This window comes from Neoarius graeffei, chromosome 13 (assembly GCF_027579695.1).
Source record: "Neoarius graeffei isolate fNeoGra1 chromosome 13, fNeoGra1.pri, whole genome shotgun sequence".
Classification (NCBI taxonomy): domain Eukaryota; kingdom Metazoa; phylum Chordata; class Actinopteri; order Siluriformes; family Ariidae; genus Neoarius; species Neoarius graeffei.
This window is the reverse complement of record NC_083581.1, coordinates 2,403,752-2,425,393: the sequence shown is the minus strand read 5'-3', so window position 1 is coordinate 2,425,393 and position 21,642 is coordinate 2,403,752. Positions and strand designations below refer to the sequence as shown.

The window sequence follows — 21,642 nt, the reverse complement described above, 5'->3', positions numbered from 1 at the left end:
GGATCCTTTTTGTTTGTGAATGTGTCGATATAATTAAAAAAAAACCCACATTGGCTTGAAGATATGAAGTTTATGTTCTCATGTTGAAATACATCACGGATCTGAGTGACTGAACGAGTCGAAGACGAGTAGCTGAATGGAATATATCTGATAGACCACGAAAAAAAGCCAGCCGATATTATCATCATCAATACACATTCCTTTCGGGTGTTCAGTGCGTCTTTCTCTTTCAAAATTCTCTCAAAACCTTCTGTATTTAACGAAGCAAACCTGGTGGTCATGTTTGTTTATTTACAAATTGTCCCAGTCGCTTGCTAGCATGTAAGTTTTACGTCTCCGACGTGTGACGTCATGTTGTCTTGACAACCGTGCAATATCGTAAACCATATTCAACGCTCATTCTCCATTCAGTAGTGACATAATACATGTAGGATAAGCGATATGCTAACAATATTGCATGCTATCAAACCACATGAATGAAACCCGCTAGAAGGGAATCGAACACATTTTTATTCCATCGAAAAAGTGTCCTGTATGGATAATAATTCCCGATATTTCACGCCGATTACGTCACTCCCAGTGTTTTCTCGCTGACTAGACGTGCATTGTGAAAATTAATTTTTTTTTTTTTGGATTAACTTGCGTATTTTTTTGTGGATGCGTCCATATAATATAAAGAACATTACACGGTGGTGCAGACATGAAGTTTATCTTCTTGTGTTAGAAAATATTTTCACTTGTTCATTGCATTCACTCGTTACATACTCACCAGTCAAAGATAAACTTCATATCTTCACATCACCGTGCAATGTCCTCTATATACTTCATGCAATCCAGTTACCATCTCCTACTTTCTGTTCTTTACAACAGACAAGCTGTGAGACACTTTTACTAATACACTCATCAGGACCAACATGGCTGACGTGTGAATAAAATGAATGGTGAACATGCTGCACAATTAAAATCTCTCTTAAAGCACACAATGCAAATGATCACGAATTACACAGTGAAGTTTATTTCCTCTGAAACATCCAGTCTGTTCTCCAACAATAATTGCATGGCAAGGAAAAATGCACAGAGACAAATCCTGGCACATACTACAGAAGATTAGTCAGAAATTTAAAAGAAAGAAAGAGAAAGAAAGAAATGGGAGGTGCATGAAAACAAACCCCAAACAAAACCCCCCACAATCTTCTTCAGAAGAGTTTTATGTACATGGCGTACTGTAGCTCAGCACTCAGTATATACATGAACATCAAATAAATTGTTTTATTTTATAATTGTACATGTACACCAATTAATAATGCATAAAGGTCACAAATATTAACCTCCAGTGATTCATAAGGCCGCTGACGATCCAGTGCCGGTTCCTCCGTGTCTGAACTTCCGTCTCTCTCTGTAAAGTAAGAGTCGCTCTGTAGTGTGCTGAGGAAGTCGATTTCTTCTGGCACGAACGATACAAGCAGCCATGGGAAAGAGACGTTCAAAGCCTCCAGAAGACGCCGGGACAGCCAGAAGCCTGTGGCAGATACTCCGTAGGTATGGGAAGCGCAGGGCTTCTCTCCAGAAGTCCTCAATGGAAGCATCTCCATCCAGTAAAGGTTCAGAGATATAAAGATCGAGCTCGGAGACTTGCGTTGTCGTCATTGTGGAAGGCTGCATGAAGCTGAAGATCTTCTTGCTCTTGATGTTGCCCAAACTCGCAGCTTCCACAGCAAGCTGGTCATCGTGGTCTAGTTTGGCACTGCCCTCCTCAACAGGAATCCAGGCATCGGATTGGCTCATCGCAGATTCCAATACAGAACAAGCCCAGAATTTCGTCGGGGGCGCGAGTGTGCCGTCACTGGACTCTTCTTCGTCTTCGAAAGGTTGCAGTTTAATGCGAGGATCCAGGACTGTAGCGAGAATCAAATCTTGTTGCATGATCACAGGTTGGAAGTAGTTGTGCAGTCTGGAGCGGAGAGCTTTGCAGAACTGGGGATACATTGTCGTTTTCAGCTCAAGGGTTTTATCGAGTCCGATGATGGACGGAATGACGAGGGAGAACGTAACGCCGTCTGACTGAAGCACTTGGATCACCTCTTCGAAGGGCTCTAACAAGCCAACGAGGTCTACAACTTGTTCCCAACGGACATGGATTACTGGAGGAGAAACTGTCGAGTCGTTGTCTTCTTTCTGTGCTTGGGCTATCAGGCTTATCACAGTGTCCCAAGTGACCTGGGGAAGCAGCTTACGAAAAGCAACAAAAGTGGAGTTCCAGCGATAGCTGCTGTAGCTCTGAGGATTTGCGAGAGAGAGCTTACAGTCCTGCATGAGGACGTTATTCCAGTAGACACTGCGGCGGAAAAAGGCCACAATATCGCGGACCTGAGAGAGGACATAGCCTGCAGAATTCGAGAGCTTTAGAGCCTCCTTGATCACAAAGTGCAACAGGCTGCTATAGCAGTCCACACTGGTGCCCAACTGGACTTCTGAGAAATCGACGGCAGACACCTGATCGTCAAGGAAGTCGACTAGTTCGTCTTCGTCCAGGTCGTTCTTCTGGACGCTATGCATGACCTTGTAGTCACAGAAAAGGTCATGTGTGGCAATTGTGTTCTTGGCTTCGTGAATGATAAGGTAGCCGATGTTCTGATGAAACAGCCCGTAGCTCAGGAGCACAGCTTCCAGCTCCCGCCTAACAACGCTGCTCAAGTCTTTGTCGCTTAAATGCCGAAACGCCACTATCGGCCGAAACACGTTCCAGTCGCTGTCGAGGAAGTGCAGCTGAACGGCGAGGATCGGGTCGGCATCCTCGCTGGCCCAGACGTCCGCAGTAACGTGGATGTTGGCGTTTCCTCCAGTCACAGCGAGACAGTCCCTCAGCTGCTTAATCAGGCGTGGTTTCACCATCCTCTCCACTTCAGCATAGAGCCTCAACCCTACGCTATGCTGAGAAAGTCTCGGGTACTGCGGCCCGATCGCAGACATGAAGCTTCGGAACCCGGATCCTTCCAAGATGCTGAAAGGCAGCATGTCTTCAGAGATCATTTGCAGCGCTGCATCGATGATGGTTTTGTGTCGAGACTGCAACCTGCTGCTGGGGCTGGAACTCACTCTGCTGAGGTCTTTTTCAGCCTCGGAGGCTCCTTTCCACTTTAAATACCTCTGGGGTTTTTTGAGCTTCTGTTTTCTTTTGGGAATGCTGGAGTCCATTGCTTTCATTTGCTGGGAGGAAAGATTGGAGTTTTGTTTTAAGCAATGCAGAATTGAGGGGAAAAAAAACAAACAGTAAATAAGAGAACTCTTCTTTCAGAAAAACATTAAAGCTTCTATGCAGACAGTACGTTTTTTTTCTTCTCTACTATAGTTGCTGGTGTTTCAACGACCCTTCAAGAACCTTTAAGGAACCTTCATCCCTCAAAAAGCATGAAAATGATAACTAATGTTCCATTATTCTGGGTATGACTATCATTTGAAGCTTCTCCATCCTGCCTCCAGAAAATTTCCAATAAGATTTAAGTTAATTTCTCCTAAACTCCTATCCTGAAGAGTCATTCATCACATCACATGTTTAGCATTTTCACTGCTTGATGACACGCTTCCTCTAAGGATTATAGAATTACCTGACAAAAAAATTGTGGAGGGGAAAAAGGGTCAAAGTGGCTAACTCGCTTATAAATGAGAGAAATCTAAACTTCAATGGAAAGAAAAGCATTTTAATGAAATTAAGTCGTCGTCTTGCAGCCACTTACGTTATCTCATGCCTAATAACAATCTGAACACTCATGAAATAATCCAAAATATTCTCAGATTCCTCTCATCTCATCTCATTATCTGTAGCCGCTTTATCCTGTTCTACAGGGTCGCAGGCAAGCTGGAGCCTATCCCAGCTGACTACGGGCGAAAGGCAGGGTACACCCTGGACAAGTCGCCAGGTCATCACAGGGCTGACACATAGACACAGACAACCATTCACACTCACATTCACACCTACGCTCAATTTAGAGTCACCAGTTAACCTAACCTGCATGTCTTTGGACTGTGGGGGAAACCGGAGGAAACCCACGCGGACACGGGGAGACAAAACCAGGCAGTGGTGGAGTGAAGCACAGACAGGATATCAGAGGGATACAACACTCACAGTCCAAACACACAAACCAGAAAAGAGACACAAAATACAAGGCTTTCACAAAGTCTGTGTGTTACTCAGAGTCCTTATTTAAATGTCTGTGCTGTGATTGAGCTCTAATCAGGAACAGGTGCATGGGGATTAGTCCTAATGGTGCTGTGTGTGGATGTGAGAGATGAAACCAGACAGCTGTGTGGCGTATGGAGTGTGATATTGGATGGTAACTCTACAGTAGTGGTGTAAAGTGAAAGCGCTGGTTCACTGCTGTCCCCCAGGCACCCAGCAGAGTCACACCATAATAAATGTACTGGTGCTGTTTCTGGCGCAGGGCATGCAGCGTCAAAGAAAGGAATAAATATGCATCGTAACTGCAATGTGCCTCTCATTATTGGTCTCACTGTCACAAGACAATGCAGCGATTTATTGCAGTGAAAAACACGACACGACAATTCGATGGTTCATTCATGGTGCTGTAATATTATTCTATTCAGAGGGATTCTAGGGTGGCATGGTGGTGTAGTGGTTAGCGCTGTCGCCTCACAGCAAGAAGGTTCTGGGTTCGAGCCCCGTGGCCGGCGAGGGCCTTTCTGTGTGGAGTTTGCATGTTCTCCCCGTGTCCGCGTGGGTTTCCTCCGGGTGCTCCGGTTTCCCCCACAGTCCAAAGACATGCAGGTTAGGTTAACTGGTGACTCTAAATTGAGCGTAGGTGTGAATGTGAGTGTGAATGGTTGTCTGTGTCTATGTGTCAGCCCTGTGATGACCTGGCGACTTGTCCAGGGTGAACCCCGCCTTTCGCCCGTAGTCAGCTGGGATAGGATCCAGCTCGCCTGCGACCCTGTAGGACAGGATAAAGCGGCTACAGATAATGAGATGAGATGAGGGGGATTCTGTGCTCTTGGAGATATTTTGCTCATAAACTTAGGAGCGCCGTTTTCAGGCCATGACACACACACACACACACATTCGTGTGTGTGAGAATGCAAGACAGCTTTTCGATTTCATAAAATCGGTGAAATTTAGTTCCGTCTGAAATGTGGTGATTGAGATATCTGTTTATTTCTGTAATATCTCACAAAATATCAGGCCATTCTGTGGCTGGGAAGTTATTTAATTTGAGGGGATTAAAGCAAATAATGTGCATGAAATCGCTCGCTTGGCGCAGTCAAGCAGACAGAGGAAGCCCGTGTGCGCATGCGCAGGTTTACCTTCTTCTTCTTTTGGGTTTTACAGCAGCTGGCATCCACAGTGTTGCATTACTGCCATCTACAGGTTTCCCTTTGAGCGTGCACTGACAGTTCCATCATTCTGTCGCTAAACGAACAGCTGATCACACCGAGGTGCTCGCTGAGCGCCAATATTTATTAGTTCGGTCCTGCGTTTCCTTTCCTTTGTATACAACAGGGCTTTTCAAAGTGTGGGGCGCGCCTCCCCTAGGGGGCGCCAGAGTTCTTCGGGGGGCGCAACGTGAGGAAAAATAAAGCAGAATAAGTTACTATTGCGGACATTTAGCGAACTTCAGCTAGCCTTTGCCAGAGACAAAATGGATTGATTTTTAGTACCTAAAGCTACAGTGAGTGAGGAGACAGAGTCTGGGCCAAGCAAAAAAAGAAGGAAGTCTGAGCACGATTATTTAAAGTTTGGATTTTCATGGACTGGATCTGAAGATGCTCCACTGCCACAGTGTGTTGTCTGCCAAGAGGTGCTAGCTAACGATGCTATGAGATGTTTAAAATGTATAAAACAAGACGTTTAAAAAAAAAAAAAGCACAGATGTTTAAAATGTGTAAAAAAAAAAAAGACGTTTTAAAAAAGCCCAGATGTTTAAAATGTGTAAAAAAAGACGTTTTCAAAAAGCCCAGATGTTTAAAATGTGTAAAAAAAAAGACGTTTTAAAAAAGCCCAGATGTTTAAAATGTGTAAAACAAGATGTTTTCAAAAAGCACAGATGTTTAAAATGTGTTAAAAGACGTTTTCAAAAAGCACAGATGTTTAAAATGTGTAAAAAAAGACATTTTAAAAAGCACAGATGTTTAAAATGTGTTAAAAGACGTTTTCAAAAAGCACAGATGTTTAAAATGTGTAAAAAAAGGACGTTTTAAAAAAGCACAGATGTTTAAAATGTGTAAAAAAAGACGTTTTAAAAAAGCCCAGATGTTTAAAATGTGTAAAACAAGACGTTTTAAAAAAGCCCAGATGTTTAAAATGTGTAAAAAAAATACATTTCAAAAAGCACAGATGTTTAAAATGTGTAAAAAAAGGACGTTTTCAAAAAGCACAGATGTTTAAAATGTGTAAAAAAAGGACGTTTTAAAAAAGCACAGATGTTTAAAATGTGTAAAAAAAGGACGTTTTAAAAAAGCACAGATGTTTAAAATGTGTAAAACAAGACGTTTTCAAAAAGCACAGATGTTTAAAACGTGTAAAAAAAGGACGTTTCAAAAAGCACAGATGTTTAAAATGTGTAAAAAAAGGACGTTTTAAAAAAGCCCAGATGTTTAAAATGTGTAAAAAAAAGACGTTTTCAAAAAGCCCAGATGTTTAAAATGTGTAAAAAAAAGACGTTTTCAAAAAGCCCAGATGTTTAAAATGTGTAAAAAAAAAGACGTTTTAAAAAAGCCCAGATGTTTAAAATGTGTAAAACAAGACGTTTTCAAAAAGCACAGAAGTTTAAAATGTGTAAAAAAAGACATTTTAAAAAGCACAGATGTTTAAAATGTGTTAAAAGACGTTTTCAAAAAGCACAGATGTTTAAAATGTGTAAAAAAAGGACGTTTTAAAAAAGCACAGGTGTTAAAAGACGTTTTCAAAAAGCAGATGTTTAAAATGTGTAAAACAAGACGTTTCAAAAAGCACAGATGTTTAAAATGTGTTAAAAGACGTTTTCAAAAAGCACAGATGTTTAAAATGTGTAAAAAGACGTTTTCAAAAAGCACAGATGTTTAAAATGTGTAAAAAAAGACGTTTCAAAAAGCACAGATGTTTAAAATGTGTAAAAAAGACGTTTTCAAAAAGCACAGATGTTTAAAATGTGTAAAAAAAAGACGTTTTCAAAAGCCCAGATGTTTAAAATGTGTAAAAAAAAGACGTTTTCAAAAGCCCAGATGTTTAAAATGTGTAAAAAAAAAGACGTTTTCAAAAAGCCCAGATGTTTAAAATGTGTAAAAAAAAGACGTTTTCAAAAAGCCCAGATGTTTAAAATGTGTAAAAAAAGACGTTTTCAAAAAGCCCAGATGTTTAAAATGTGTAAAAAAAAAGACGTTTTCAAAAAGCCCAGATGTTTAAAATGTGTAAAAAAAAGACGTTTTCAAAAAGCCCAGATGTTTAAAATGTGTAAAAAAAAGACGTTTTCAAAAGCACAGATGTTTAAAATGTGTAAAAAAAAAGACGTTTTCAAAAGCACAGATGTTTAAAATGTGTAAAAAAAAAGACGTTTCAAAAAGCACAGATGTTTAAAATGTGTAAAAAAAAGACGTTTTCAAAAAGCACAGATGTTTAAAATGTGTAAAAAAAAGACGTTTTCAAAAAGCACAGATGTTTAAAATGTGTAAAAAAAAGACGTTTCAAAAAGCCCAGATGTTTAAAATGTGTAAAAAAAAAGACGTTTTCAAAAGCACAGATGTTTAAAATGTGTAAAAAAAAAAGACGTTTTCAAAAGCACAGATGTTTAAAATGTGTAAAAAAAAGACGTTTTCAAAAAGCAGATGTTTAAAATGTGTAAAAAAAAGACGTTTTCAAAAGCACAGATGTTTAAAATGTGTAAAAAAAAAAGACGTTTTCAAAAGCACAGATGTTTAAAATGTGTAAAAAAAAGACGTTTTCAAAAAGCAGATGTTTAAAATGTGTAAAAAAAAGACGTTTCAAAAAGCACAGATGTTTAAAATGTGTTAAAAGACGTTTTCAAAAAGCACAGATGTTTAAAATGTGTAAAACAAGACGTTTTCAAAAAGCAGATGTTTAAAATGTGTAAAAAAAGACGTTTCAAAAAGCACAGATGTTTAAAATGTGTTAAAAGACGTTTCAAAAAGCACAGATGTTTAAAATGTGTTAAAAGACGTTTTCAAAAAGCACAGATGTTTAAAATGTGTAAAAAAAGACGTTTCAAAAAGCACAGATGTTTAAAATATGTAAAAAAAGACGTTTCAAAAAGCACAGATGTTTAAAATATGTAAAAAAAGACGTTTTCAAAAAGCACAGATGTTTAAAATGTGTAAAAAAGACGTTTTCAAAAAGCACAGATGTTTAAAATGTGTAAAAAAAAGACGTTTTCAAAAAGCACAGATGTTTAAAATGTGTAAAAAGACGTTTTCAAAAAGCACAGATGTTTAAAATGTGTAAAAAAAGATGTTTTAAAAAAGCAGATGTTTAAAATGTGTAAAAAAAGACATTTTCAAAAAGCACAGATGTTTAAAATGTGTTAAAAGATGTTTTAAAAAAGCACAGATGTTTAAAATGTGTACAACAACCTTTTTTTAAATATGAATGGAACATTAAGTATAGCAACAACAAAAATTGTAAAGGGGGGGGCGCTGTTGTTTATTTGCTCTCTGAGGGGGGGCCGACTCTCCCACACTTTGAAAACCCCTGGTATAGAACATAACGTCTTTTCTTCTCGCTTTCTTTCCGTTACTGTAGTCGCTCTTTCACGTTTCATTCGCACACTCACGTCCTCCATTTTTCTCTCCTGTTTCAAATTTGTATCCCACAATGCCTTGCGTGAACGGGGAAAGCCCGCCACGTGATGCATGACGTAGTATCTTGAATTGGGTCATGGTGAAGCAGGAAAACATAGTGGAGAATTTAGGGCCACGTGGAGATAAACTCATTAATTGTTCTATTTTAAAAAAATAAAATAAAATTGGAAGTCTGTGATTCGAATTCAGTAGTTTTTGGTCACTAAGTAAAAATAATTGGGTGTCGGGAAAATTCTTTTTATGATCCACACTTGAGAAACCTGAAAGGCAGTACAGCTTTAAGCCTCTCTTTAGTAGCACAGCTGCGTTTATGTCCTGCACGTGCCTCATTAGTGTGATTCAAATCAGCATTTTACAGCTTACTAGATTTTTTTTCCCCAATAAAATAATAAAGCTAACCTTTCTCCCTTTACTTCGACCCATTATTTACTTTATAACTAAAAACAGTTAATAGAGGAGCTTGGTTTCTCAGAGAACAACAGAAGTGGATCATTATCGGTTAAAAAGTGGGGGTGACTGGCTGCTTCCACCATTCTCAGAAGAGGAGCGCTGGGTTTCAGACTTCAATACTGGTATTATAACCGACGTCCTGTTTATATCACAGTTAAGAATCTTTACCTGTTTATATCACAGTTAAGAATCTTTATGGCTCTAAAGAAGCGCAGCCCTGGTACAAATCATAAAAACTGTCTCAAACACATGGGTTAGGACGTGCTGCCACGTCGGTCACTAGGCCGAGTTTAAAGTGCAGATTGGGTCCATTAGAACAGACATTAACCAGCATTTGCTCCATTCCAAACGCAAACTCTACAGCATTCAGAAATATAGTACGTTACCTGATCAGGTCCAGCTGTCACAGATTCTGATTCTGGACCGACAGCGCAGGGGACATCCATCTGAACCCACAACACAGTCATAAGGAACTCATTCAGACACAACACACAATACCAGCCTGTAAGAATTATAAATAATGACGACACACTTTAATTTCCTCTTCAGCGTGACGAGCAACTTCTTCCTCCTGTTCTGTGTTTGTAAGTATTTCTTCTTGAGGTGGAGCAGCGTCGATCACCAGAGCACCGGTTGCCACTTGACGCTTCAGAGTCGAGTACCAGTGGTTTTTGATGGCGTTATCAGTCCTGTCAGGCCAAAAGTTTACCAGTTCAGCAACTGCACAACAATTTAAGAAATATGTTGTGAAATATTAACAACCTGAAATAAAGCAATACAACAAACAAACAAAACCCCACAAATTAAGATATATACTATTAACTGTTTTCGCAGGACAAAAGTAAAGCAGGCGCGTTAGCGACATGCTGCAGGGGCTGAGCTGCATTACTGGAAGATTTAGCACGTCAGTCTTTCACCATTTAGTCGCCATTTTCTTATTTTCAGCTTTCTGAGCTTTGCCTTTTATGGAGTTTTATAGGTGTGGCTAAATGCAAATACTGTGAACATGCTTCATAAATTTATGGTGGAATGGCGTTTATAAACATGCACGCGAGTATGAAAAAAAAAAAGTTTTGTAAATCTAGTGGGAATTTTTAACTTTGGCTTGGCCTGTGAAAACATTTATATGCTCCTAAAAAGGAGTTAAATTATGTTTGATGTTATCACAGAGTTCCCTCAGCTACTAAAATCCTAATTTTAAAAAGTTTCTACAATTTTAACAACTTTACTAGAAATTAAAAAAAAAGTGTGTCTTTAAACTGAACTATAAGCAACTTTCAGTCTTGCCAACTGCTTTTATAGTAATTTAACTAGAAAAGCACTCGGAGAGCGCAGACCTCCGCCAAGAATCCTTTAAAAAAATCCAGCATCCAGAAGATGATCCGGATCACCACCAAAATTTAATGGATTGTTACTTGTGCCCAGTCACACCTCTGGAAAAAACTTCAGAGCAATCCGTTCATTACTTTTTCCGTAATGTTGCTAACAGACAAACCAACCAACCAACCAACGCTACTGAAAACATAACCTCCTTGGCGGAGGTAATAATCCTACAGAATAAACATCCTCGCACATTTGTCCCCCAAATCGGTGGGATTAAATCATACCTCCCAGGAAGCAGTTTGGCGATTTTGGCCCAGCGAGTTCCCAGAATGCTATGGGCTTTGCAGATGAGGAGGTCTTCTTTGGCAGTCCAGGACTGTTTATTCACCGACGGGTCCAGATGATTGTACCAGCGTTCTCGGCACTGCTTCCCCCTGCGGCCCGTTAGGAGCTTGGAGATCTTGGCCCACTGGTGTGTTCCCAAAGCTGTCACTAATTCTATGAGCTAATGGGAGACGGTGAAGTCATCCATTTTACTGGACCTTAAAACCAAACCTGCATTTCATCTCTAAACACAGCTGAAGCGTTGAGCGTAGCACGCTGCTCACCCGCTCATCCTCCTCTTTAGTCCAGGCGCCCTTGATCAAGTTTGGGTCCAACACACAGGTGTAACGGTACCTGCACTCCTGTTCGGTCCGGCCCTGAGACGCAGGTAACACAGCTTTCAGAGTGATACACAAACCATATCTAATTATAATAATTAATAAATAATACAAAGTGCTCCAGCATAATAAGGTTTCATTGAATGTATTTGTTTGTTTTTTTACTTACAGGTAACAGAGTCGCAATAGTGTTCCAGTTCGTGCCGATTTTCTCAACCAGGGTCATAATCATTTTATCCTGAACACACAAAACACGCAACACAAATCTGTGGCACTGTTACGGTAAAATACTGACAGAGCTTTACTTCTGTCTGTTACAAACCACTGACACTGGAGACTCCTTCCATAGCATAAACATTACAAACACATTTCTCCTTACAGAAAACCATATCTATGACTTTTTTTTATTAGCAGAGCATCTGCTGCTCAAGTCCCTGCACAAAATGAAAAGAAAAAAGACAGAACTTTATTCATCCTGAAGGAAATTCTTGACACTCTCGCTCTTTGTCAGTGATGTTAACTCATCCATCTTGTACTGTCACAATAACAAAGTGCAACAGGGTCAGTCTCCTCTTCCTGACCCACCTCCCGGCTCCTCGGCATTTCCTCCTCGATGTCGGAGGCTCACCATCTGATCCCTGGATTAAACAAACAACGTATCCCTGGTTCTCCATCCGCATGATAAAAGTACTCCAAAAGCGAGAAAGACCAAAAAATAAAAAAATTAAATTAAAAAAACAAAACCAGCATCTGAACCCACATTGCTACTACTTTACCGCTTTAAAGGTCTCCTTGCATCGTTTTTTCATTAATTGTGCGGTGGTCTCTAGTATGAATGAACGCCCTGTGAGCCGGTTTTGGTGAAAAAGATGCTGTGGTTCTCCTGTTTCAGGCTGTTCTAGTTTGGTGGAGCAGTGGGTGGCGGGAGAACGACAGGATTTCAGCTCTTACTCATTAATATTCATGACATGTAAATGTGTTACCTCTGATTGGCTAACAGCACTGTGACGCTCCCTCCAGTGGGTCAGAACAAGCGGATGTGGGTGTCTTTGTAAAAACTGTTTTGATTGGCTATTATGGTCTCGACATCGATGTTTTGACCCATAACAATGTAGATAACACGAATTTTACATCACATTCAACGAGACTAAAGATGGCGACTTACAAATAATGTGTAAACATCATTGGAGTTAATAAAGTTTGAACAGCATGAAGGAACATCCCCCAACCCCCCGAAATTAATAAAAAAAAATTCTCAACGGATTTGGCATAATATAAAAAGCTCGTTTTTTACTCAGAAAAAGTGGGAAACTCTCATCCCTGCCGAGCTTGTGACCATGTCATGCACGCTAACGTGGAGAATATGAACATGCTGTTTTGTAACAAAAACCTTCGAACAAAAAGTTCATGTTTTACTGACAGCTTGTGAGCTGGTGGTCGATCGTCTTGACAGTTGGTACAGATCCAGGGATTAAAAACAACCTCGAAGCAAAACCACTACTGAAGGCACCGAAGTTTGAAAACTCACTGTGGTTGAAATGATCAGAACACAGCACTAACGCTGCATTACACTGCGCTGGTGGTGTTCCAAACATAAATTCCAACCATTTCTTCTTCAGCTCTTCCATCTTGGGCAAGAAATGCAACGTTGATGTGTTACTGCCACAAATAACACAGGCACGAACTTGTTCAGACGTTTTCAGGTTGCTGTTAGGTCCTCTTCGTTAGCTACTGACGAGATGGGCTCTGCTATCTCTCCTCGCGCTTAAATCCAAACTTTCTTCCCATGGGCAGTTGCAAGCCAAGGTGGGCGAGGCCATGACTACTAATTTTTGAAGTGACGCAAGATTGTATGGCTTTTTCAGATCCGCTCGTTTTTCCGACTATTTCATACCTGCCAACCTTGAAAAAATTTTATGAGTACAATTTTACAATTTCATGAGTACCCCCCCCCTCGCGTCAACCTCACCCCAACCCGGCGCGCATGCGCCCCCACAGACCACAAACACACTTTCAATCCAGTTTTATTGATTGACCTTGGGAACATAGTCCAGTTTTGTAAAACATTCCTATTGATAGACTTTGGGAAACTGTTATTGATGGCTCTTGGGAACTTCCTTCCGTTTTGAAAAGCACAACAAACATTAAATACATGTGCAAATGAAATGAAATTAAACCAGAGCCGCTCTTTCAAAATAAATTACACATTAAATTAATACAGTATGTAAAAAAGGCACTTTCAACACAACACATGGTCTGCACAAATTTCCCATGCAATAGGTTTAGACTTTTGCATTTTTTAACATGTTGGAAGTATATTGCATTATACAGTAAAAATATCGCATTATACAGTACACTGCAGTATTTTGTAGTATGCCTTTTTCATGTGCAAACTATTGCATTTGCATTCGAAATATTGCATTTACTGCAGTAATACTGTATAAAAAAGCATTTGATACTGCAGTACCACACAGGTTTTTTCATAAGAGGGATGAGCAATTTTCGACTTCACATCATCTGCAAACATTCTAGGCTACCACTGACAGAAGTTACCGACTGCCCTTAACATATACAACACGCTACGTTCTGTTGAGCACATCAATAAAGTGGTCCTTATCATAGTGATTCAATGAGAGCGCGAGAGGAATTGTAATCAGGTTTTGTTGGTTACCGCATCGAATATGCAACCTCGAGTGACGGCTTCGAAGTTAAATGAAGAACTAGCCTGTACTGCTGGTGTTGTAAATGCACAAAATAACGGCTAGGAAGCTCGAGTACACATGAAACACAACCGTTTCTCTTACAAATATAAAAACGACGTCTCCAACCGACGTTTCAATCCCCGACTCGCTCTAGCCACCTGGCTGCACCGCTGCACTCAAGTCAGAGACGTGAAGGAGGAAGGGGAGGGGCTGAAGAGGGGCGGGAGGGATTGGGCAAAGCCTTCCATTCTGGCTTTGAGCTGAGTTTTCTCACAGATCAGCGGTATCAACTTCAGCGAGAACTTGACTGAAATGCGAGTTCGGACGATTTGCGTACTTAAAAAAAATATATATATATATATATAATTTTTTGGGGGCTTTTTTCACCTTTATTGGATAGGACAGTGTAGAGACAGGAAATGAGCAGGAGAGAGAGACGGGGAGGGATCGGGAAATTATCTCGGGCTGGAATCGAACCCGGGTCCCCGGACTTATGGTATGGCGCCCTATCCACCCGAGCCACGACGCCCCCCGATTTGCGTACTTTTTAATGTGAAAACGTACAGTCGTACAATGAGGTAAAAATTCGTAGCGGCTACGCAAGATGCGTACAGGTTGGCAGGTATGCTATTTTCTTTCATAAGCTAATACAGGGAATGGGGGTAAAATTACATTTTCACATGCAGCATGTGTATGCAACTCGGAGTGAACTATGGTATTTCAAAAAGAGCCAGTATTAAATGCTTTTGGTGGAAGGGCACCTTTAATAGTTTAGAAATCTCAAAGGAAAAAGAAGAAAAGGTAAATAAACTTAGAAAAGTGTCAAAAAGTCACAAAATGATGAAGAGCAACTCTGGAAAGCTGCCGCCAGGGACGACGCTGGAAGTGTTATTTCAGAAACGATAATGTATCAGAATAAGCGCATTAATACAAACCTGTGACTTGCAGCCACCTGATTTAATAGAAAAATAATCAATCAACACTTTCTGTCTCAGCAGAATCCAGAATTCTACAATGCTGTGCCAGAAAGAACTAGGGATCGACCGATATGTTTTTTTCAAGGCCGATACCAATACCGATTATTATGGAATTGGGATGCCGATAACCGATATGTGCAACCGATAAATGTAAACATTATAATTCACATGAAATTAAACATAGCACACACTGACACAGACCTTCATATCCATGAAATGTATGTTTAATTGTAAAATTGAACATGAAATTTTGTGCAGGGAGATGCCAGCAGCATTTGTACAATAAAGTCAAACATTAGTTAGAATAAAATGAGAAATAAAATAATAATAAAATAAATATTCACCAATAAAAAAATAAATCCCTCCCTACTATATTACAGCTCACCATTTTCAGTGGAAAATAAATGAAAATACACTCTGGATTCTTTTACACTAAGAACTAAGTAAGACTTACCAACTTCAAGTAGTTTTTAAATAACAAATCAAGTGTAGGGAGCTGCCTGCAGCATTTTTTAAAAAGTAAAATCAAACACAGTAAAGTCGGCTATCACTCCCTATTAGGAGCGGCTGCTCCTTTAAGAGTATATCGCTTTCCGAATCAGAAGTGCTAGCGAGGAGAATCACTTGCGCAAGAATTATAAATACTAGTCACACCTGGCATGTTTAAATGTTCCAATAGCGCTTTATAAAGTTACCTAACATACAAGTGCAATGCGCTTTCTGAGCACGAGTCACGTCATGAAGTCACTCATCACCATAACAAATAGCCAGTAGGCTTGCGCTAGCCTACAGAACACAAACACTACGTTTTATTTCGTCTTCCCTTAACCACCTCTCTGTATGGCTGTCATTCTACTGTTCGAGTAGAACTACTGACACATTCACAACGCTTCCAGACGGGGATTTAAAAATGACTGCAGCCTACGTTATGCTGTTTCAGCGAGACTAGTTGGTTGTAGGCTAATTCAAGTGCTTCCTTCCGTAAGCTAAGTTTGCCTGGCTACACAGATGCAAATGGACAATTTTAACGAGTAGTAGATGAAGAATATAAACATATAATGATGTTGTGCTTTTGCAACTTGTGTGTTTGTGACTTATTGCAGGAAAAGCAGCGTGCCCTTAACTTGATACGGCCGCCTTGAAACAGTTCAGAGTGTTTAGCTGCGCGTGTCGATTGGCTATATCTCTTGTGCCAAACAAATCAAATGTTGTGGTGGGCGGGACCGTGTTCTTGAACTCAGAGAGGCGAGTGCAGGAAAGGACGTGCAGTGACAGTCGCGTTAGGAACGAAATGGCTGCAAAAAGGCATGTTATCGGCATATCGGTGGAAATTATGGCCGATACCGATAACCCTAAAAATGCAGAATATCGGCCCGATATATTGGCCAGGCCGATTATCGGTCGACCCCTAGAAAGAACTGTGAGGCAGCAAACTTGGCACGTCTTCGCTGACAGACTGATTCGCTCACTCTCGGGGTGCAAAGATGAAAAATTAAAAAAAAAAAAAAGTTAGTAACACTTTTAAACACCACTCACTTCTTCAGGCCTCCATTTGGATTTGGTCTTTTCGCCCAGCCTCTGCTCTTCCTCCACGGTTTCTCCTGTCGGTTTAACAGCCCTGGATTCCTCCATCTGTGCAAAAACACACACATTGCACACTCTTATCGTGAATTACACCAGATAATGAATTTCTTACTTGGACAAATTATCTGTAAGATACAGAACATGATAAATGAATGTTTTGAGCCATGGGCCTCAGGAAAAGTGTATCAAGTGGCTCAGAAAACTCGTCTGGAAAACTGATTTCCAGTCCGAGATGCTTGTTTGTGTTTGGATGCGCCTCCTGTCAGTCATTTTATAGATATTCGACTCTACAGGCCACCAGAGATTCTGGGGGCGGAGCTTCATTAACATGGCAAGTCTCCCCCCAACAACACGACACATTTTTGAGTGAAACAACATATTGTTGGGTTTCAGTCATGTGACTTTTCTTAGCGGTTTTAGCGGAAGTGAAAACGGCTGCCGTAGTGCAAACAACTAGCGATAACTTATCAGAGGACGCTCGTAATCTAGAAGCCGCTGCTGGCTTTAGATATATTCAGAAGATTGCTGTGTGCAATGGAATCGACGCCTACAGTCTGGGAAAGAAGGATGTGTCATACGATCTTGAAAACTACCCTTCAGTCGAGTTCCCCGACATCTCCAACTATCTGGTGTTGCAGACGTCCTTCTACACCGCAAAACAGATGAAAGCGTGGAAGAGTCTGGAGGCTTACAGCTTTTTTGTATGTGGCTGGGTAAAGGACCTCAGGATCAAGTCGCTGCCCAGTGAATCCTGGATTGTTTTTGCCTGTGTGTTTTTTTTTTTTTAAACATAGATATTAAAACAAAGATTTTGCTCTTACTTCGCACTCTTTATCTTCCTGTGATTGCTGTTTGACTTTATCATGACCTAATTTCAGTGTTGGAGCCCAGTCTACGTCGTCGTCGTTGAAAAGACCGCTAGGACACCCTGTTAAAGAAAGCGAGACACGCGTTGTTTTCAGTATGGCGGCCATCGAGTGAGGAGTAAACAAAGAAACAGCTGGGGACTTTAGCGCTTTGTGACTACCATAAAATAACGACACATAGCAAGAAAAGTACTTGGGAAACACTTTAGTGTTAACGACAGAGCTGAGAGGGAGATACAAACCTTTCACGAAGTGATCACTGCAAACTCGAGCGTGCTTCGACTCGGCTCCCTTCGATTTCAGCGAGAGGTTCAAAAGCCACCTTTCTCGACGTCTTTTTGTGAAATCCTGTGTTCGTTCACCCTTTTTTATTAGTTCACGTGGAACCCTGAAGAAACTTTTATCAGTTTCACGGTTTGATCGATTCGAACAACCTAAAACAACGCAAGCGTAAGGCATTTTTCATGCGAGCGATGAACCTTCTCCGTACAAACGCTTTGTCAACTGAGCTTTGGTAGACCACCAGCTAAAGTTCTGAATAACTAATGAGGCGGATGTGACGTCACGTGAAACCCAAGGATATGTTTTGGCCGCGAGTTACAAATGAACGATTTTTTTTTTTTTTAGCAAACCCACGAAACTTCTTTGGCTTGTAAAACCGTCAGTTTGTGGTGTTCTCATCTTACGCTTTGGTATGCAGCTGTATGTTTACTGAAATACATTTTAAAAATTACTTCATATGCAGTTTACATGAATAATAAACAATTACTATGGAAACGATAAATATTAGCATAAACTTTCTGGCCAATCAGAATCCAGAGACGCTCCAGGAGGAAACTGGACACAGTGTGGAGTCCTGGTCAGGAGCTCACAGGGAAATCTCTCTCCATTTAATGGATTCTTTAGAGAATTACCTTCTTTGCTGTTATTATTATTATTAGCACAAAGCGGAAATGACGTCACAAAACGTACGTCTTTACTATATTAAACCAAATATGTTTGGCTAAACTAGTTATGCCATTTTTTTTTACAAGTTTAGGACGTAGTGAAGGAGTAAAAAAGTGACTAAAAGTTATTACATAAAATATAACTAGCTAGCTATGCTAATATCGTTGTACAAAAAACGAAGTTAATCAACCGCGCTGTAAACAAACCAATGGTTTACAGAATATTTAAACTGTATTAAACAAATATTAATACATTAACTCAAGCTCAGCATCGTTATAATGTTAATTTAACCGTGATTTAAATGAAAGTAGCGAGCAGTGGCTAGCTAGCAGAGCCGTTAGCTGTGCGTTAGCCGTGTTAGCTAACGGTTAGCTCGGAGTGTGCTGTGGTTACCTGGGCGCTTACAACCGAAGACACAACTTTATCCTCGCTGTCTGTTTGACTTTTGTCAAACTAATAAACACATATTTCACTACGAAATGTTAAATACACGTTACATTTAACCGGAAGTGTTTTCATTATTATTATTGTTTAATTCCCCTATTTCCTGTGCAGACATTTAAACCGCGCGCGCGCAACTTTCAAACACATATTTGGAGTTAAGCGGTCAGAGTCAAACGGCACTCGCGCGCGCACGTTGGTTGCGTCATGGGCGTCCGAACTGCGCTGGAATTGCGCATAACACACCCCGTATCGGAGTCGTGCCTCAGTCATGTTTCTGTGTCTCCAAAATGTAGCTGCTAATAAACTCTAACTGTTAACAGGACCACTGATAGCGTGCAGCACCGACTGATCTGGATTATTTTAAATGCTGTGCCTCAGAATTTAAATTACAAATATTTAAAACAAAAAAGACTGCGGTGCTTCATGTGCGTCAACACAGCGCTGATATTGCGCATTAATGTTCACAATGTTCAAACATCAGAACGGGAAAAATCATGATCTCACAGTGAAGTGTGACTTTCTGTCTCTCACTGTGGTATGGGTGTTGGTGGTTTGAGCCAGATGAGTATTTTTGGTTTGAGTATTTCAGAAGCTGCTGATCTCCTCCTGGGGTTTTCACACACAACAGTCTCTAGAGTTTACACAGAATGGTGCGGAAAACAAAAAACACTGAGTGAGTGAGCGACAGTTCTGTGGGTGGAAACAAACGCCTTGTTGATAAGAGAGGGTCAGAGGGAAATGGACAGGAAGGATATAGTAACTCATATCATCACTCTTTACAACCGTGGTGAGCAGAAAAGCATCTCAGCAGAAGAACACATTGGGTTCCGCTCCTGCAGCCAAGAACAGGGATCTGAGAATCAGCAACACGTTCCTGTTAAAGTGGCCGGTGAGTGTAGTGTATTCACTCGCTCATACTCATGGAGCAGTTTGTTTTTAGGAACACCTGTACACGTATTTATTCATGCAGTTATATAATCAGACAATCATGGTGGCACGGTGGTGTAGTGCAGGGGCGCAGATATGTTTTTTTGAACTGGGGGGGACAAAAAACTGGGGGGGACAAAGCTGCCAGCAAACCAACCCTGATATGCCTGTCAAACTTGTTGTGGGTTACCATAGCAACCAAGCTCGAGCTCGCAACCTGTGCAGTCTGCGCAGCTCAACCAACCGAATATCAGTCTTTGTTTTGTTTTATGTGAGTTGTTGCAACTATGTATACACTGCTGTGCACCTCAATAAACCGAATGGTAATTAGTCTTTTGATTTTTCCGTGAGGTTTGCCTTATGCAAAGAAAGACAGCATAGACGTTTTTTCCTCCCCATAAGTGGGGGGGACCGAACGAAGTGAATTTAAATCTGGGTGGGACGAATCCCACCCGTCTCACCCTCTATCTCCGCCCGTGGTGTAGTGGTTAGCACGGTCGCATCACAGCAAGAAGGTCCGGGATCGAGCCCCGTGGCCGGCGAGGGCCTTTCTGTGCGGAGTTTGCATGTTCTCCCCGTGTCTGCATGGGTTTCCTCCGGGTGCTCCGGTTTCCCCCACAGTCCAAAGACATGCAGTTAGGTTGATGTGAGGCGGCCTTGGGCTGAGGTGTCCTTGAGCGAGGTACCGAACCCCTGACTGCTCCCCGGGCGCTCTGGTGTGGCTGCCCACTGCTCTGGGTGTGTGTGCGTCTGTTCACTGCTTCAGATGGGTTAAATGTAGAGGATGAATTTCACTGTGCTTGAAGTGTGCATGTGACAAATAAAGGTTTCTTCTCCTATCATGTAGTAGCAGTGTATAAAATCATGTTGAGGCAGCAGCTTCAGGTAAGGTTCACATCAACCATCAGAATGGGGGAGGGGATGATCTTATACCCCTTTTCCACCAAATCAGTTCCAGGGCTGGTTCAGGGCCAGTGCTGGTGCTGGTTCACAACTCGTTCAACTTGCGAGCCAGCTGAGAACCAGTTTGCTTTTCCATAGCTCGCAGTGCTAAGCAGAGCCACGTCATTACGTCGCTGTATACGTCAGTTACGTCGCTGTATACATCAGTTACGTCGCTACGTTTGCATAAACCTTGGCGCAAATATCGAAGCAAAAACAACACGGAAGAAGTAGCAGCAGCAACAACAATAATAATAATAATGGATGACTTCGCGTTTGTACAGCTGCTGCTTCTCGTCGCTTAAAAATGGCGATCTTTCGCGGTCTTGTTATTGTTGTTGGTCTTAACAACTCCGCCCCCCCAGCTGACGTAAGCGGTGCTTTCCTCTGGCCCAGCAGAGAGTTGGTGCTAGCCTGGAACCGGTTTTTCTGGCCCCAGAGCCAGTTCTTTGTCAGTGGAAACAGAAAACCCAGTTCCAAACTAAGCACTGGCCCCGAACCAGCCCTGGAACTGCTTTGGTGGAAAAGGGGCATGAGTAGCATTTCTGCAGATGGAAACATCATGTTGATGAGAGCCATCAGAGGAGAATGGCCAGACTGGTTGGAGCTGACAGAAGGCTACAGTAAGTCAGATAACCACTCTGTATAGCTGTGGTGACCAGAAAAGAATCTCAGAATGAATAACATGTCGAACGTTGAGGTGGATGAGCTACAACAGCAGAAGACTACGGTATGCCTGGTTCCTCTTCTGTCAGCCAGGAACAGAAAGCTGAGGCTGCAGGGGGAACACACTCACCCAAACTGGACACTTGAGGACTATAAAAAAAAATAATAATAAACAAGCGTAGCCTGGTCTGATGAACCTCCATTTCTGATGAAGCTCCATTTCTGCTGAATCCATGGACCCAGTCTGCCTTGTGTAAACAGTCCAAGCTGGTGGGGGTTGTGTAATGCTGTGAGGAATGTTTCCTTGGTACACTTTGGGCCGTTAATACAAATCAATCATGGCTTGAAT

The 21,642-nt window shown here is 41.2% G+C and overlaps 1 protein-coding gene across 3 annotated transcripts; it reads right to left on the bottom strand.

Moving 5' to 3' along the window:
- Positions 1-992: 992 nt before the first annotated feature.
- mybl2a (v-myb avian myeloblastosis viral oncogene homolog-like 2a) lies at positions 993-18,923 on the bottom strand. Of its 3 annotated transcripts, XM_060937122.1 has the most exons (9): positions 17,609-18,923; positions 17,322-17,428; positions 16,453-16,548; positions 11,407-11,475; positions 11,184-11,276; positions 10,860-11,080; positions 9,785-9,941; positions 9,639-9,698; positions 993-3,207 (listed from the first exon to the last, which is right to left on the bottom strand). In XM_060937122.1, exons 1-9 carry the CDS (start codon positions 17,823-17,825, stop codon positions 1,339-1,341), a joined length of 2,889 nt encoding a protein of 962 aa, XP_060793105.1. In that variant the 5' UTR covers positions 17,826-18,923; the 3' UTR covers positions 993-1,338. The 3 variants fall into 3 exon arrangements, with proteins under 3 accessions (XP_060793105.1, XP_060793107.1, XP_060793106.1); XM_060937124.1 differs by lacking the exon at positions 17,322-17,428 and having other exon boundaries at positions 18,708-18,923; XM_060937123.1 differs by lacking the exon at positions 17,322-17,428 and having other exon boundaries at positions 17,609-17,697.
- Positions 18,924-21,642: the final 2,719 nt, after the last annotated feature.

Bases quoted from the DNA above. Each gene is read 5' to 3' on its own strand.
- mybl2a (XM_060937122.1), bottom strand. From the start codon at position 17,825: ATGCCTTACGCTTGCGTTGTTTTAGGTTGTTCGAATCGATCAAACCGT. The intron at 16,549-17,321 runs GTAAGAGCAAAA...GTTTTTGCACAG, and splicing joins AGGAAGATAAAGAGTGCGAA to ATGGAGGAATCCAGGGCTGT. The intron at 3,208-9,638 runs GTAACGTACTAT...CTTTCCTCCCAG, and splicing joins TGACAGCTGGACCTGATCAG to CAAATGAAAGCAATGGACTC.